This window comes from Falco punctatus (genome assembly GCF_963210335.1).
Source record: "Falco punctatus genome assembly, chromosome: 7".
Classification (NCBI taxonomy): domain Eukaryota; kingdom Metazoa; phylum Chordata; class Aves; order Falconiformes; family Falconidae; genus Falco; species Falco punctatus.
The window spans coordinates 17132551-17149905 of NC_137587.1; the positions used below are offsets into that span (position 1 = coordinate 17132551).

The window sequence follows — 17355 nt, forward strand, 5'->3', positions numbered from 1 at the left end:
GCTCATTGTTATTTTTTAAAGATTATATTTTAAAGATTTGTCGTTATTTTCATGATGCTGTAATTTGCATGAACTGGAGCTTGCGTAAACCCATGTATTTTTAGTGCCTGCACACCCAAATCGGGAAAAGCAGAGTGCATGGCAAGAGACTTCTGTGTGTATCAAAGTTACTAGATGTTATTTAATATTTCAGGCATAGGGTCTATTTTAATGATATATGCAGAGTACTTAAAGGAAGAAACAAAGCTGATGTGGATTGTTTGAGTCTCTAAATAGCATTTTTAGTCATGGAATCAAGTGTTAATGACATATGTCAATTCAATGTTGATTAAAATCTGAAAATTAAATGGAGGTCAAATACTCTCCCCAATTTTGCAGATTTAATTTTGCAAATTAACAGATTTACTTGTGTTGGAGTCACAGAGGTGGGAAATAAAAGTTCACCTAGCACAGTCACGTAAGTTCGTTTTCTTTTTTGCGTGATAGATTTGGCCCTGGATTGGTCATCTACTGGTACGGATTTATTGAAGAGCTGGACTGCCATCGTGAACGCGGTATCCTGCTGAAAGACTGCTTTCCTACTGACATCGTGACTCTGCGACACAGCATGGCTCAGTGCTGATGTTGGGAGGAAGAGGTAAATCCGGAAGCAATTTTACTTTCCTGCAGTGTAAACTGATGGCAGCATCTGCCCTGAACTTCAGCTGAACTCCTGCTGCCCGCCCTTACGCTACTGCCTCCTTACACAAACATATCAAGAGTTTCTGTTTTGCTTCAGACCTCTGTTGTGATCAGCCAAAAACGACAGACACAACCCACTCATTATCAGCATTTCTGTCTCTGTCAAACAGCTAGTTTCTAGATACTCATAATCTTCCTTCCTTCCGGGTGGCTGCTTCTAACATTCTAAACAAAGACAAAAATGCACAACAAAAGGTGCAACTTTCAGTTCTTACCCCTGTTATGGAATCACTGTTAAAAATAAGTAGCTTTTTATGGTTTCACTCACAAGTTTACTCAGTGCTAGTGATCTGACTGAAACACCTACAGTGATGTGGAAAATTGGTAAAGACTCTTATTCTGGGACTTAAAAACAATATAATGCACAGCTCCTAAAGCACAAGTGGTAAGACAGGATCACATAAGTTCTGGCTGTTACAGTGAATAGCCAGGTTTGAGGACGATAATTTGTATATGTGTTTCATCACTATCTGATTGCTAAAATTAACAACGGCATCCCAAGTAATCAACTGAAAAATATCTAAGTTAGGGGATTTTTAGAGAAGAGGCGAAAGTGAAGAGCAAGGGTTTATTTTATGGATATGAGCCTGTGAAGTTTGAAGCTAGTTTTGTGGGGATTTTAATAAGCATTTTAATGACTTGAAAATAATGTGTTTTGTCTTTTCCTCCCCGCTCCCTCCCCGGAACCTAGACCTAGGAAGTCTCTTAACTGACTTTAAGGAAGGAATCGGTCTTGACCCCTGTAGGTACTGTAACATACCATTTTCTGGCATACTGAAGTCCAAAAGAACAATGTGCGGGAGCTCTCTATGTGGGTTACTTCTGAAGAAGATTACCATCCTGGTGTTCAATAAGGGGAGTGAATAAAAGGTAAACCAGTGCTTCATACTGGATCAGTTCCACAAGACAAATGAAGCACACAAATAGGCATGTTCCCTGCATACTTACGTATTCTTGCAAGAGCATTGTTGTTCTCTTGTTGGAACCACCAAAATCAGAGGTACCTTGGGGTGGCTGTTAGCCCTCCTTGAAGTTCTGAGGAGTTCAGAACTCATTTTGTTTCCATCCTCATGGCCTCTCAGAGGGGCAGTATGGGGGCTTAGATTTGTGCTTGCAGTTAGAGATTTCTTTAAGATAGCAGCTTATTGGGCTTGGCACACTTCAATACTCTTTTCTTTGCTAACTTGCATTCAGGAAAGAACAAACTATTTTTAAAAGTCAATGAGAGCCATGCGTGTATGCTCACTGTGTTCAGATTTTTGGAGAAGCAGAGGTTCGGATTCTGTTGTAGAATTAAAGGTGTGATAACAGTTGCCCTCAAGCACAAGTTGATAACCTCTTCCCTAAGGAAATGGTCTTTAAAACATTGTGATGCATATTCATCATCTTCTTTCAGTTGAGGTGATACTTTTTGTGCCTGTATGATTTCAAAAATCACATGCAGACTTTTTACAGTCTTGCCTTGAGTTAAAAGGGTATTAATCCTATTCAGGTTTTTTTCAGCTATAGTTTTCAGATGCATACAGTCAGTATTATGTTAAATTTTTAGTTCTCACTTTAAAACTTTTTGATATGTTTCAGACAGGAGTTTATCACTTTGACTAATCTTTAATTTTCAGGAAAAAATATCCTTAGTCTTCCTGGTACTCTGTCCCTTGCTGCAGAGATAAGCTAGTATAGCTCCACTGCAGTGAGTTATTGTTGCACAGAGATTATTTTCCTGGGTTTTAATGTGTTATGGTGGAAAGATTTATTTTTAAAAGACTATTCAAACACCTGTAACTCATTTATGTTTAACTATTTAAGGTATTGTGCTTGGCTTATTTTACCTAACCGGCTTTCAGGATCTGACCATAAAGGTACACAGAAGGAATCTGTGAGGTATTCCTGCCTGATGCTACACAGAAGCTGCATTTAGGGTGTTGCTGCCTCTGGGACTTTTCACTGGGGTTTAGGTTAGTGGAATGTATAAGATCCAGAAGAAAATAAAAAAGAAAAAATAACATTATCCTAGTAGAAAATTCAGAAGTAACGGTTGTCTAAGTGAAATGGGTTTTAAGGGGAAACTGATTTTGTTTCAGCTAGTGCATATGCTTTCTGTTGTATGAAATCACTTAAATCAGCTTTTACATGATGCACTGATGTTGCTTTTTCTTTCTGAATAAATTAAATTTATCTGCACAGATGTTGAAAATTCTGCTCAACCTCCATCAAAGCTTTGCTTTATTTGTTTTTACATTAAACAAATTTATGCAGGCACACACAGATAAATCAGGTTAGGCTTGTATTTGTTTATTTATTCCTCTACCTAATGCTGTGACATAACAGGTTGGAAAGCAGTACAGCTGTCTTTAATCAAAGCTTTGACCTCATCTTTATATATTGCCCCCTTTAAGAATCTTTGTATTAGAATGAGGATGAAATAAGCCACAACAGTGTACATACTGTTCCAATTTCATTACATGCTATTGAACAAGCTTTGCCATCACAAAAAATTACACTGTGTTGCTGTTTTAAATGCTGAAAGCAGAACATTAAAAAATTAATATTACTTTGTTATTCCTACTTGTGTCTTGCAAAAAAACAGTCATTTGTGTATTTTCTCTGTTTATCAGCTGTAAACATCAACTTTAATATTAAAGAGGAGAGACTACTGTTTGTTTGTGAGTTGTTTGTTGTTTTTGTTGAACAACACTGTAGTCATTAGAACCTTAACATTAAAGCCAAATCCAGTTTTATGGAGTATTCTGTAGAGTGTGCTAATGAATTATGCCAAGCCAGAAAACAGAAGTGTGCATAAAACTGAATGATGTTCTCACTGGCATATATAGACTTGCCAAGCATCTGCTCTTCCAAGCACTGTAATAAGGCCTGTTCTGAGCTTTAGGAATTGATGTAATTGTGTTGAACAGGGAAGTAAAACTTCCTTGTATAGACGGACCAACACAGTGGTGGGTTACACTCTAGTATAAAAAGAAAATATTTTTTTACCATTCTGGCATTCTGGGGATGCATTATTAGTATGAGTTTAATAATCTTTCCCTAAAGCCTGCTCAGAGCAGAATAAAACTTCTGATCGAAAGCTGAAGAAAAAGGACCAAATTTCTTACAGTGCTTACCTCATTACTATTTTATCACATTAATAGTACTGATAGTTCATGAATAATTTTCATCCTGTTTTGATATGTTCGCTCAAAAAGTCTTTCACTCCTGGTATTTGCTTTTGGATTTCTCCACCATCTAGACTGCTACAGAAGACTATTCATGGCTCTTCCCATTTGCCTTTAAATCCTCCCCCCCTTTTAATTTTCCGTCTTTTTTAACCATTTCACATTTATTTATTCAGTATTCTCCCATTTGCCCTTGTTTCCCTTTGAAACGCCTGTGCTATGTTTTCTACTGCCTGCTTCTGTTTCTGATACTACATCTGAATGTTTCCAGTTCTGTATGCACTTGGGCTGACCCACCATCCCAACCCGTTTTGCTCTTACTCCAATTTAAATACCGGCTTTAGGAGCCCTGCAGACTGTCCTCAGATTTCCCCACGGCGTTATAATGGCGAAGCAGCGTGCTGCTCTCCTTCGTTCTCTTGGTTTGCTGTCTAGGTCATTTCTGCAGGCCGGGCGCACTCACAGAGCAGAGCAGTAGTGCAGTCTAATCACTCCCACATTGAGAGTAGGGCTGACCAAGTTAAGAGTACACCTGTGCTACTAGAAAGTAGGCACAGCCAATATGAGGAATTCAGCCATTACAGTGGTCTTTTCTCACGCCTTGCTTGTGCAGCATTTCTGTAAGAAGGTCGGTTGAAGTCAAAGGTTTAGCTTTCCTCCTGTGCCAAAATCTACTTGGCTCAGAAGGGAGAGGATGGCTAGCTCCCCGGTTCCAAACCACAGTCATCCTAGCAAGAGCTTGTACATACTACAGGTTGTTCTTATTTACCAGAGTTGATGACGACTCCTTGAGGGTCAACAAAAAGTATGCAGAATTGAACTCAGTTTTTCCTTTTACTTCAGCTGAAGCAGTCAGGCTGTTTAGGTGGCTTTTGAAGGGATCATCTGCAGTTAAATGGTGAATACAGAGCAAGAATAACACTTGTTAGAAACATGCATTTGTTATTTTAAGGATGAGGTTATAATTACCTTAAGACAAATGCTACCCAAATATTAATTTAATATTATGGAATAAAATAAATAATAAATATTTAGGGGGAAAAAATAATAAAATGCCTGCAGAAACAAAACAAAAAAATCCTCCTATCACGTTGTTCTAAATCACAAAAGACCATTTGTTGTGAATTTGGGGGTTATTCAGAAATAACCATTTTATTATGTTGACAAAAGAAGAAACCTCAAGGGCTTGCTCTTCACAGCAGTATGATAGGAACCTAAAGCGTGCCCATTGAAAAATGAACTAGCTAACAATGGGGGCTTGGCAGCAGCTTCACCATTTATAGAGAAACTGTCTATCTAGTACGAGCTGTATAAAATAGATCTCACTTAGGTTAGGGAAAGGTCACAAGTTAGACAAAGTTTGGATAGTCTAAATGCGTTACTAAAAACTAACTCTCCTGTGTATAGTAAATATTAATTGAACCTGTATTATTAAGAACATGCCAGGATTCAAAAGATTAAATAAGGAAGATGTAATTATGAGCTAAATAATAAACAGAGCAGTTTTAGTTCCCCTTGTGTTTTTCACTTTCCTGCTATTGTTTCATATATGGCTGTTATACAAAGAGCAGCTTAGGTCAGCTACTATAAATTATGGGTTTCGTACAATAGTAATCTACCAAAATTATTTCAGAGCTGGATCAAAGAGCTTCAAAAGACTTTTCAAAAACTTTTCCACATAATAAAAAGACTTCATTTTGATGCCCTATTTTTATAAGGATTTCTTGATTTAGAGTTGCATCTTACAATATTCAGCTACTTGCATTCATATTATGTTATTGGAACACACAAGGTTTGCATAATTCATTTACAGCCTCAAATAAGCATGAAGTGGTAATATTAAAAAAAAACTTTTCTGCTCCATTTTTCAGGCTACATTTTTAAGCTTGTGTAAGTGAAAAGATTTTTGTTTGTGGGGTTTTTATTTAAGAAAAGCAGCAAGATTTCAGGTGAAATTTTATCTGACTTTCTTCCCTTTACAAACATATAAATTACAGTGGTAACAATCATCCACAATGATAACAATAATTTTGCTTGGTAGCTTTTATCTGACATCGTGTCCCTGCGTGCGATGTTAGTCTGCCCTCACTCCTGGATGGGCTTTCACCTAACGTGAACAACCCCACATCATCTGCACGGATCCATAGATGTGGCACTGCGATGTCAAAACAAAACGAAATGTCAATGCAAGCGTGTGGAGGCAAAGTAACAATATTGAAACCATGTCAGCGCACATCTGCAGAGACCACGTTACTCTGTCAGTGTGATTTTAGGAAGATCACTTTGAAATGTATAAATGAAATGAAACTAAGTCAATTAGGTAATAACAGTTGTGGTTCAGGGATTAATTGAGGGCCTAAGGTGAAGCCAGTGACCATTAACCCCAGCTAGTTATTAATTCTCAGGGAGATATCCTTGGCTAAGGTTATTCTCATTATTAGAGAGCTGGGGTTGGGTTTTTTCCCCCTTTGTTGTGTAAATACTTTTTGCTGTTGCCTCTCAACAGTGATAGCACAAAGTGCGGTGTTGAAGGGCAGTACAAAGCATATTAGTGCCAAGTTAAGTTTTCATAGAAACTGAATCCACCTAATGCCAGGCAAAGGCGCTTTTTAAAATAGATATTTAACAGATTTATCTTTATGTCCGGCTGACTTGTCTATAAACAGACAGAATTGCTATAATGTATTTACCTCTGAGAACTTGACGAATTAAAATAATACGAACATGGAAAAGTATCCATTCACGCAGCAACTACTATTTGCATGGCCCAAGTATTCATGTTTAACATAAAGCAGAGATGTAAAATGGTCAAACAGTAACAATATTAAATAATTATTTTTGAAAGTACCTAAACAAGCACCAAGTCAAGCTTACAAACTTCATGCAAATTCATGTTTCCAGAGTATAGGACTGTAGCATTAGGACACAAACATACAATATATTGTTCATCTAATACTATCAACAAGAGGTTTTTGCCAAGACCAATGTCTCTTTGTCCCAACATGCTGTACAAACACATACAAAGTCTCTCTGTGTCTCTGTCCTAAGAAGAGATGACATAGGAGACAAGGTCAAAGGAATACAACTTTTTTCATATATTTATCTATATAAATACATGTACATTTATGTATAAACATATACATATAATATGCACATATTATTTCTGCTTTTAATAAATATCAGCTACCCTTTCTCTTACAGAAATTCTTGTTACATGTTTGCTCTTTATAGGTATTTTGGTAGGGGTCTTCAGGAAAGGATGGTAACTCAGCACTTACCCCTGTCATACAGGAAGGTATCCTGTCTTTAAGTGTTGATGAAAGCACAGAGACAGGTTGACAAGTGACGGTGATGCTGAGGGAGCATGACACAGAAGAGGAGATGAGCTGCACCTGGAGGAGGCCAGGCCTGGCCCTGCTAGGAACCAGCAGGTTTTAGAACTTGAACTAGACATTTTGGGGCTTCTGTCTCCCATTTAAAGCTGCAGAGATGTGGTCTAACCTCACAAAGTGCCTCAGGGCTGCTAAGAACATTTCTGAAAGTGCTTTGAAACTCCCAGTATAAGAACGCTGTGGAAATACAAGCTTTCTTACCAGAATACATTTCCCATTACAAATGATATAATGGACTTTTTTTTTTTTTTTTTTTTTTGCTTTTCCACAATGAGCATTCACACCACACTCCATTTTGTATTCTGTCTCAGCATGACACCTCCATAATAATCTATTCTTAAAAACTCCAACGATGGAGATGCTGAAAAAGATTATGGGAATCCATACTGCTACCCATCTTTATTTAGTTAGAGATTTTCCAATGTCTTACCTAAATCTTTTCTTGCTATAATAAGCCTGTTTCATCTCATCCAATTATAAATGAATACAGAAAATAAATCTGGTGGCCACCTTCTTTTTCTGACATTTTCCATATTTGAACACTGTTTTCCTCAACTAAACACTACAAACTCTTCCAACATTTTTTGTAGAAAGTTTTGAAATTTATGATCGTATTTGTTACTTTACACTTGTCTCTTCCAGTTTGTCTCTGTTATTTTGTTCTAGTTTTAGAAACAAAATATCTTATGTACAAGATTCCTGCAAATACATTCCCTCAGTGACAAGTCGGTAGCTTCTGTTTAGTCTGGGCCCCTTTATAATGGCCAGATCCAGATTCATCCCAAATCCATCATTTTTTCATTCTATTATTTTTTTTCCGTCTTGCACATAGTACTTGCTAGTGTATTTTTAGAGTTTCAGCTTGCTGACTTCAAATTATTTCTGTGATCTGTAAGTTTAGCTTCAATTCTGATCTCATCCTTTGGAAATACTTAAATACTTGGTGTGATCCACAAAGTTTTGTACATGTGTAATCTGACTGAAATTAGTAACTTAAAACATTCAATGTTTCAAGGCAATTACGTGGATGACTTTGATGGTTAGCTGACACCAATAAAATATAACATTAAGGGGATATAGCCATCGTAGGATACGCTCATAAACCTCCTAACACCAGTCTTCAGAGTCAGTTTGTAGCTCAGTTTGTGAAATAAATATTTGCATAAAATACATAGTAGGAAAGAGTCTGCTAAGTGGAGCGTGCAACAGCAACAAGTTCCTTTGCTTAGGTGCACATTTGACATGAAGGTCCAAAGTCTCAGTTCTCACAGTTGGCTGAATTATCTTAACAATTCTGATATCACTAGCCCAGTTACTGGGCTGTACTGATGAGCTCATACTGACTTACCAAGAAGTCGGAGGCTCCAGTCAACACAGGTTTTCCTACACTTTCATTTCCCTCCAACCTTCCTGTGAAGTTTCCTGCAAGCAGCCACAGAGGGTAAGAGTTGTACGAGCTGTTTGTGTTCCAGCAACCCACAGCCCCTGGAAACTCGGCAACATTTTCTGGCTTGACAAGCAGATATGCCATAGGAGCACATAATAGTGTCATAGATGGACATTTGTCTCCCATATATCTAATCCATGCTGTACTAAGGTTGAAATAATCCTGTCCATTAATGCTATGCATAACTGGTTTATGTCCTTTGCCCCAAGACAGATAACTTACTCAAAGCTAAATGCTAACTAGAGTCAAAGAAGAAAATGAAGTATCTTAACATCTGAGCAACAATGGGGAGTTTTAATTACGTCCCAGATGAGATAGGTGTTAGATTCTTCAATGTTACTTTTCCAGCTATTTGGAGGGAAACTGTTATCATTTGTTGCAGCTAGCCTTTAGTGTGTAATGTACAGTGTCCCTATCTGCATTTTGCAAGCTGCACACCTTTCTTCTTCATTCTCCAGTTACTCAGGCACAATAACTTATTTCCAGAAAGTGGTCAGTTTGTAAGAGCTCTGCCATGAAGGCTCAGAAAGCAGACTCGGTTGGATTTTTCTCATGCTTCCTCATCTCTGCCCCAGACATGCTAGAGTCTATGAGTCTGATTCTGGTTTCACTCTTACCCTACCCTACATCATTACATTGCAGGGTTAAATCAGAGCCAGTGATCTACTGGCATCTGTGGTCAGCAGGATCACGCTGATGGCTAAACATTTACCCTGTAACTTTTTGAGAGATGGTATTTTATTCAGCCTTATTGGTTTCTGCTGAGGTCTGGTCACGTTAACAAGCTAGGTTTCCCAAAATAGAGGTGTTAACTTCATCCCTGCTTTCTGGGACACCCTTTTTCAAATTTGAAGTGACTAATAATGACAAAATGTCCATTTTGTAGCTGCACAAGGATGGCAAGTACCAGTATGGTGAGCCCCAAGTAGAAAAATAAGTTCTTGTGCTTAAACAATGAGTTCAGAATTGCTTTACATTTCCCAGTGCTCTTTCAGAAATTAAACTGCTTCACACTTGCCCTATAGGCTTTTTTTCTCAATATTTTTTTCTTGTGTTAGCAACACTTTGGTTATAATTCCATTTTAAAAAAAAAAGAAAAAAAAAGTGTTTGTTATTTTTCTACATTCTTCCCTAATACACTGTTTATTTCTGTCTGATTCTTCTTTCAGAATCACGTACCTAATCCAAAGCTCTGCTTGCTTTATGAAGAGAAACAAAAGCCTTCCTCTCACACGTGCCAAGCCTGGCCAAAGTTGTTCTTGTAGCTGCTTCTGAAGAGAGTCAACCTGCAGCCTCCTGAAGGACAACAGATGGAAACCTCACTGTCACCAGAGACTTAGATGGCAGCTGTACTTTGCCCAGTCCTGGTTTGCAAGATCCTGTGAAGGAACCCCACCTTGCTGGGCCAGTACACAGGGGTCCACAAGGTTTCTTCTGCTGCATTGCATTCAGTAAAAGGCTTTGTCTTTGAAATCAAAAGCAATTTTGTTCTCCCAGTATACTCTGCTAGTTGTACCTATGATACTTGCTTTTTTGTTTGTTTCCAATTTCACTAATGAGATTTTCCATTATTCTTTCCTTTATACAGTTTTCACTGCTTTCTGCCATCTGATTCAATCTGATAAATCTCCCCTATTCCCTTTCCGTGTGTTTTTACTCTAGGATTTAAAAAACAAGTGTTCTTAGAGGCATAGTAGCCAACATGCTTACAGCAGTGACGCTTTAAAACTAATGTACGCAAGTTGTTCTTTTAAATGTTGGCCAGTCAAAGGCATTGCTGTGCTTCCCACTGATCCACTAACAATGTTAAAGCACGACTTCCTCTGTCTATTTAGCCCTTGTGTGGCAAGCCCATAAGTGATGGCTTCCTGGTTTTATAAATAATAGCAGCTAAACAGTAAAGCATTTTCTGATTTCTTGGCCCCATACTTCCTTCAAAGATATCAAAAAGTATTTTCCTGAATTCTTTGGCAAGGCACATTTGATGTGACTCAGGAGCAGAAGAAAACAAAGGAGAGGACCCATCACAGGGATTAAGTCTCAGGTTTAGATCCAGGCCCTGACAGTCCAGTGACAGAAGAACCAAACTAACTGTTTCATCTCTTTAGCTGTGTTCAGCATCTGGCTCTACAGAATTGAATCAGCAATAGGATTAGTACTGACCTTAGCAGAACAAGATGTTCACCACACTGGCTTAGGGTCTGAAGGCAGTTTTGCAATGTGTTCCCATCATCTGCAGTCGTACTCTGATCTCCCCTGTCTCTCTCCTCCTCGCTGCAGTGCTTTCTCTCAGCTCCACAGGTCCAGATTGAGAGGCAGCTTGTGAGACACATATACTTAGCTAGATGTATTCCATTTGCCAAAGTGCTAAAAATGAAGATATTTTTAAATAATTGTTTCATTGTCTAGTTTGTTTAATCTTTCTGCATTGTTCTCACTTTGGAAAATTCCATTCACCCACATGACTGGGATAATACCTTCACCAGAAACACCCTTGATTTACTTTATCTGCTCAAGTTGTGGAGCCAGGTCTTCTCCTGTCCGTGCTGTAAACCAGCACTTCTTCAGCAACTTAAAAAATGTTTCTGTATTTGCCAATTTACAATTATTAAAGCTCTGGTGGTGCAATATAAAAGTCAATGCCTGGAGAAGGAAAACTGAGCTGGTAGATTTCTCTTGTTTGCATATAGCCTCTGCCAAAAATACCATGATATAGATACCACAAGCATATTGGCAAGTTTTAGATCTGAGTGGCACAAAAGTATGCTGCGTGGCAGATGAGCACACTGAAGGTCCATAAGTTTGTCATGAAATAAGAGGGGTCTTTGAATGGATAAAATTACCTGTGCGCCATTGTTCATTTAGTGAAAAGGGGTCATAAAGTACCGTTTTAATTCAGTTTAAAAGAAAAAAAAAAAAACACCACACTAAACACCACAGCTTTCAGAATGTAACTGATTTCTTCCAAAACTGTTCACTGGCTGATATACAGCACATTGTAACAGTATTTTGTTCATATTTTAAAAGATGTGTCTTGAGTCACTGAACCAGCTCAAAATATAAACCTCAGCAGATCACAAAAATGCTGAATGATTTTCAAATAGGTGAATGAGTGCTGATGCTGGGCTGTGCGAGACACAGATCAGCCATTCTTCCATATTTCTAAACGTATGAAAACTAAACAAGATGCATCTCCACAGGCTGAAGTATGGCTGACCTGAGCCAAGGAATGAAGGGAAATGCAACTGTCTCTTGTAAAGCACTTGATCAACCTGTCTCCATATTTCAACCTTCCTTACAATGAACCAGCCACTTAGAGTTTATAAGATGGAGGTTAAGACAAACACTTTAACCTACCGATGAATACAGCTGTAACGAAACAGCAATACAACGATGCTTTCCTACTCTTGTGCCCTAAATGTCAGCTGTGCCACTGAGGGATTTTAAGTGTGCTTAAGTGTTTGGGGTTTGGACTTTTTTTTGCTTTGCTGTTACTTGTTGTGGGTGGTGAATGCTCTTGATTTTCCCCAATTACAGCAAAGGCAAGAAAGAAGGAGAAAAATTAAAGTACTTCAAGAAGGAAAAAAAAAATTGCCAGGAACACTAGGAGGCCAAGACAGACACAGTCAGAGGCCTGGAAATTTCATTAGAAAGTCTGTTCACATGATGCCTCCAGATTCAAAAGTCTGTCATCGAATTGCACAGTCTGAATATAATGGAGATACAAAGATAGAGTTAATACCAAAGGTGGCCAGGAGGACTGCTAGCATAATGTGTGAAATGGGAAGATGAGAATTGGACTATCAGAACCTGTAGTGAGCTGTCTATTAGATATGACTTTTCTCCTTGTGAAATTAGCAGATTTGTCACAAAAATAGTTCAGGCAGAATGAATTCATAAACCTCTGAACTGCAAGATGAAATTTCTCTTCAAAGGGTCTGGTGTATCTAGCTAATCAGGTGGCAAGACAAAAAGCCCAGCAAGCATGCCAATAAGAAAAAAAAAAAAAAAAAAAAAAAAAAAAAACACCAAACACAACACACACCACCGAACAGATAATCCTCAGGTTCCAGATTCATCAGGGAGAGCGAGCTGAGATTTGTACGGTGGGTTTACGCTAAACACTTTTACTTGCAGAAGTAAAGCTTAAGTCATGCAACTGGAGCTCTATGAATGCAGAAAGCTTTCCTGGCTGTACCATCAGAAACACATCACTGGCATATTTCACAGCTCCTGCATGATGCCCCACTTTATCTACCTCTGTTGTCAATGCAGGGAGACAGGCTTTGGCCCCAACAGCAGTTCCACCTGGCACAATCTTCTAAAAACTTCCATCAAAAGTTACAGCTTGAAGTACAAAACCATTGTGTGTGAAAGAAGCGTCCAGTTACCTCATCTGAGACTTGGGGATGATTTAGTCATGCAGAGTAGCCTAAGAGAAGGTGACTGCTGCCATGAAGATGTGTACAAAGCTAGAAACTTTGTGAAGGTGCCTGCCTTGGGCAGCTCACCGGCTAGAATTATGAGTAACAGAATTAATACTGGCGGGGTGCACATCTTAATATGTTATACACTTGGGAAAGTATTAACTCTGAAGTTTACTGGAGCAGACGGACTATAGTAGCAAGGCAGGAAGGGATCACAGCAAACAAAAGCAGCCCAGCGCAGTTCTAAAAATAGTCTTGTTTGAGCAGCAACTAAAAACTCAAATTAGATACCTGCCTCAGACCTCATAACAGACTGTGATAAACCAGATACATAAATCTCGTGCTGAGAAGTCCCAGTGAACACTAACATTTGTTCTGCTAGTAATGCATAAGGGTTGGTGAATATTCTTCAGAGACAACTAATGTAACAATACTTGTAAGGTGCAAGCTTGTCCCACCACACCGCTGACACAGCTAAACCAAGGCATTAAAAGTAAGTTTATTGCTAACTACTGCACTAGAGTAAAACACAATAGACAGCAGCTCAGTTTCTAAGTCCTGTGTATAGCTGTGCTTCTGTACTCCTGTGTTTTGCTTTTCTGATTTAACATTTGTTTGGGGTTGGATTCTTTTGTTTGGCTGGTTTTGTTTCCCACATATCTTTCAAAGGCAATCTTATGCTGCACAGACTAAAATATTTGCAGTGTACTTTTGTTCTTACTGTGTACTCAGCAAATTTTCTCCAAAGCAAGGCCAAGTGAGGTTATGATACACTGAATCTGAAGAGGACTTTGCAAATAAGTCAGTGCACACATTCGTATTTTTGGTTGTCCTGTGAAATTCAAGTACTGTTAGCAGCAGAAATTATCCACTTAAATGTGTCAGGCTTATCTCATCTCTAAAAATTCTTATACATAGCCCTTAGAAGTAATTTAGCCCTACCAGTGGTGTTCACGGGAGGATATTAACCTCTTAATTTAGAAAGGCAGACTACAGCGTCTGAGCACTGCATGACAATCCACTACAACCTACAAGAGATAGCTTGTTGTCTTATCTTCCAAAAAAAATGAATTGAGAAATCATGAGTGGGATTTTTCTAGTGCAGTCAGCAATAGCTTAACTCATTGCCTCTAGACATCACTTACCAATTCTTTTAGAGGAATCTAAGTTAAGGCAATTGCCAAATGCTCTTGAAAATCCCTGTCCAGCTTTATAAAAAACTTCAATTTGAAATGAAATGCAGCTGTATTTTTTATTTATTTTTATTTAAGAGCATAGACACAGTTACATGGATGCTGTCAGTCAAGGAGAAGCAACTCAGCTGTATATCCAATTTGTTCAGGTATAAAGCTGACCTTATAGATAGACAGATAGATAGATACACACAGACTATTCTTTAGCAGGAGATGTAGTAGATAGAAAGGCAGAATCCCAGTGGGATGTTTACTGTTAACAAAGCATTGGGAGTGGTCTACAAGAGAAAGAGCTTTAGTCAGTGATGCATTCTAGAACATAAAGCAGGTTTTACAAACTCTGCAAAGCTAAGAAGTCCGTAGTATGAAATGCTGCTGAGCTCACAGCAGCACCACACAGGTACCGCAATCACATGTTGTGCATCTCAACTGTTCCAAGGAAAGAAATATGAAATGCTTATTTAGGGGCCTCAGCTCCCCATGTCATCACTGAAGGGGCTATCCACCCCAGAAGGTGCAATGGGGACCACCTTCGGGCTGAGCAGCCACCTGAAGGTCAACACAACTACTGCAGCAGGAACCCACTGGGGAGAACTGCGTGCAAATTCCTTTTTGCCCCTGAAGCAGGAGTCTTCATTAAGACATAGCAGCGTCTCCACCTACTCACAAACCAAAGCCTTAAATTTAAGTGCCTACAAATGCTTTCCCAATAAACAAATGTAGAGAACTCTTCCAAAGTACTTCTGTGTCTTCCAGACATAAATCCCTCTCTCAGTGCACTTGCATGGAAAGGCAGGTGGTTACAGCACCTTCTCGGGCTCAGAAAGGCACAAGTGGGTGTCCAAACTTGTAGGCACAATTGACAGTCTCCACTCTCATCTGTCACAGTCATTCTGATGCAGAAAGAACTCAAGTTTCATGGGCCAGAAAGTGGGAAAAAGAACAAGCATCACAGTACTATTTCAGTTATTTCTTCAGTCAATCTAAATCTCATATGAAGGAGAAAACTAAATACATATTAATGCACTTAGCAAAATGCAATTGTATAAGAGGGGGGACAGCAACTCACTCTCCTCCCATGTGTTCTGTAAAGAAAAAAGTTGCTATCACTCCACTTTAAGTAGAGATTGATTGACTTACCATATGTAGGTTTGCTTTTAGATTAACATACAGTTGAAACCCGATAGAGAAGTTTCCCCAACTTCTGGATCCTACCCAGGAAAAAAAGCCTGAACAAGGTGACAAGGTGAAAGTGCTCCAGGGTGCGGGGAGCAGAACTTCAGGCTTGTGGGGAATTCTGGGGTCAAAACCTGAGGTCTAGTTTGCCCTGGACACCTGGGAAATGAGCTGCTTGAACCAGGATCTGCAAGAATGATGTTCCAAGTTTATGCATCTAAATTAATTCCTTTTGAATCTAACCTTTAAGATTAGAATAGCAGAGACTCAAAATCTAACAAAAGAGAAGACAAATAGATTGACTTTTCATCTCACTGGCAGTACAGAGAAGCCTTTCTTCACATGCTGAGCTACCTAATGTTTCAGATGAAACAGATGTTTCTGTAACCAGTGTATAATTTTTACATTACAAAAATTAAGTGGAAAGACTCAATAAAGAGTTTAAGGAATCTAATCATCTCTCTTTCCCTAACTCTAAACGGGACAACCATTTTCTATAGGCTTCTTCAGTGGCACAGCCCAGCTAAACTGGTTTGTATACCTTACTCTAGAGAAGCTTAGCAGGAAAGGTAGCATCCAAAAAAAGGATGAAAGATAGGTAGGTAAAAAATACCCTTAATACCGGTATGGAATTTGCACCAGCTAAAGATGAAGTAAACATGAACACAAGAGCCCAATCTTCTTGCCATGCCTTTTTGGTTGATGCTAATATATACAATTACACACTTCCAAGTTCCCCTCCATTATGAGATGTTAACTTTAAACCCAGTATTTCTCTATCATGCCTTGCCAGACTTTTTTGTTTGTTTGTTTGCATTCAAACCATGAGGTAAATAATCTAGTGATTTGGCACAGCCTAAGTTCATAGGGAAAGTTCACCCAGGAAGTGCCAAGCACTCCAAAAATTAAGCTAAGTAAGGCATTTAGGTACTCGGAAATGGGGGGTTCCATGGTTTGCATTGAGTCACCCTCCATGACCGCCACTGGGACCAGAAGTACCCTTTTATAGAGCAACCCATTTCCTTCAGTATTCAGAGGATCTTGAGTCTCAGCTCCTACTGTTCTGTGCATTTTTTTGCAGTTTTTAAACCTTTCGAGCTGCCATACACGATTGCAAATTCTCTGTGGTGCCGAACGCCCCCAATTCCCTGAATTATCGCCATAACTCATTACATGAGTAGGCCTTGCTGGTTTAACAGACAGAATTAAGATCACAGTGGATCCTACGTGGCATTTTATGAGTACACCAGAAGGCTGAACAGAAGAACTCACCCAGGCACAAACAATTCCTGTATGATATAACAGGATTAGCAAAAAAAAAAAAAAGAAACCACCACACTATATAAGCTTGAAAACACTTGCCTCACTCTTCTGTGGTTTGAGAAGTGAAGTCTAGCACAGCAAAACAAAAATCAGACCTACTTTTAATCTGTGAACAGCTCTCTTGATGAAATCTGTCATGTTTCTGGCTTCTTTTGTTCCTTGTGAAAAGAGCAAAAGTGTTATTTTTTGTAGAGAATTTCCAAATGTTTTATCTTTATTAATGTTTCTTTATGATATAGTTCGTCACTGCAGGCAAATCTCATTCATTAATTCTTCCATTGTCAAAACAACATAACCAATAGTTTATAACATCATGAATCTTGGACATCAATCATAATATAGAGATTCCCCATTATGTACAGGATTGTCTATTCTGATATGTTTGAAAGGCCAGTCATGACTGGTTATACATTAATCTGTTCCTATGAGCAGCCTAATATTCTGTATTGAAGCAGTCAGCCTATTAATGGCATATGAAGTTTTTAG

General features: G+C 38.7%; 2 protein-coding genes across 8 annotated transcripts in view; one reads left to right on the forward strand and one right to left on the reverse strand.

Moving 5' to 3' along the window:
* CDIN1 (CDAN1 interacting nuclease 1) overlaps positions 1–10392 on the forward strand; it is a 138169-nt gene extending 127777 nt beyond the window's left edge. For 3 of the 7 annotated variants that reach the window (XM_080394763.1, XM_080394759.1, XM_080394764.1), the window contains one exon: positions 487–3399. In XM_080394763.1, coding sequence (XP_080250889.1) covers positions 487–622 — 136 coding nt within the window. In that variant the 3' untranslated portion in view covers positions 623–3399. Of the gene's footprint in view, positions 1–486; positions 3400–9919 lie in introns of those variants that run through there. The other 4 variants (XR_013929348.1, XM_080394761.1, XM_080394762.1 and 1 more) reach the window with 4 other exon arrangements.
* Positions 1417–17355, reverse strand: part of LOC308066867 (uncharacterized protein) — a 49605-nt gene continuing 33666 nt past the window's right edge. The window contains exon 4 of the transcript XR_013929347.1: positions 1417–4796. The gene's annotated coding sequence lies outside the window, so the exon portion shown is untranslated. The remainder of the gene's footprint in view (positions 4797–17355) is intronic.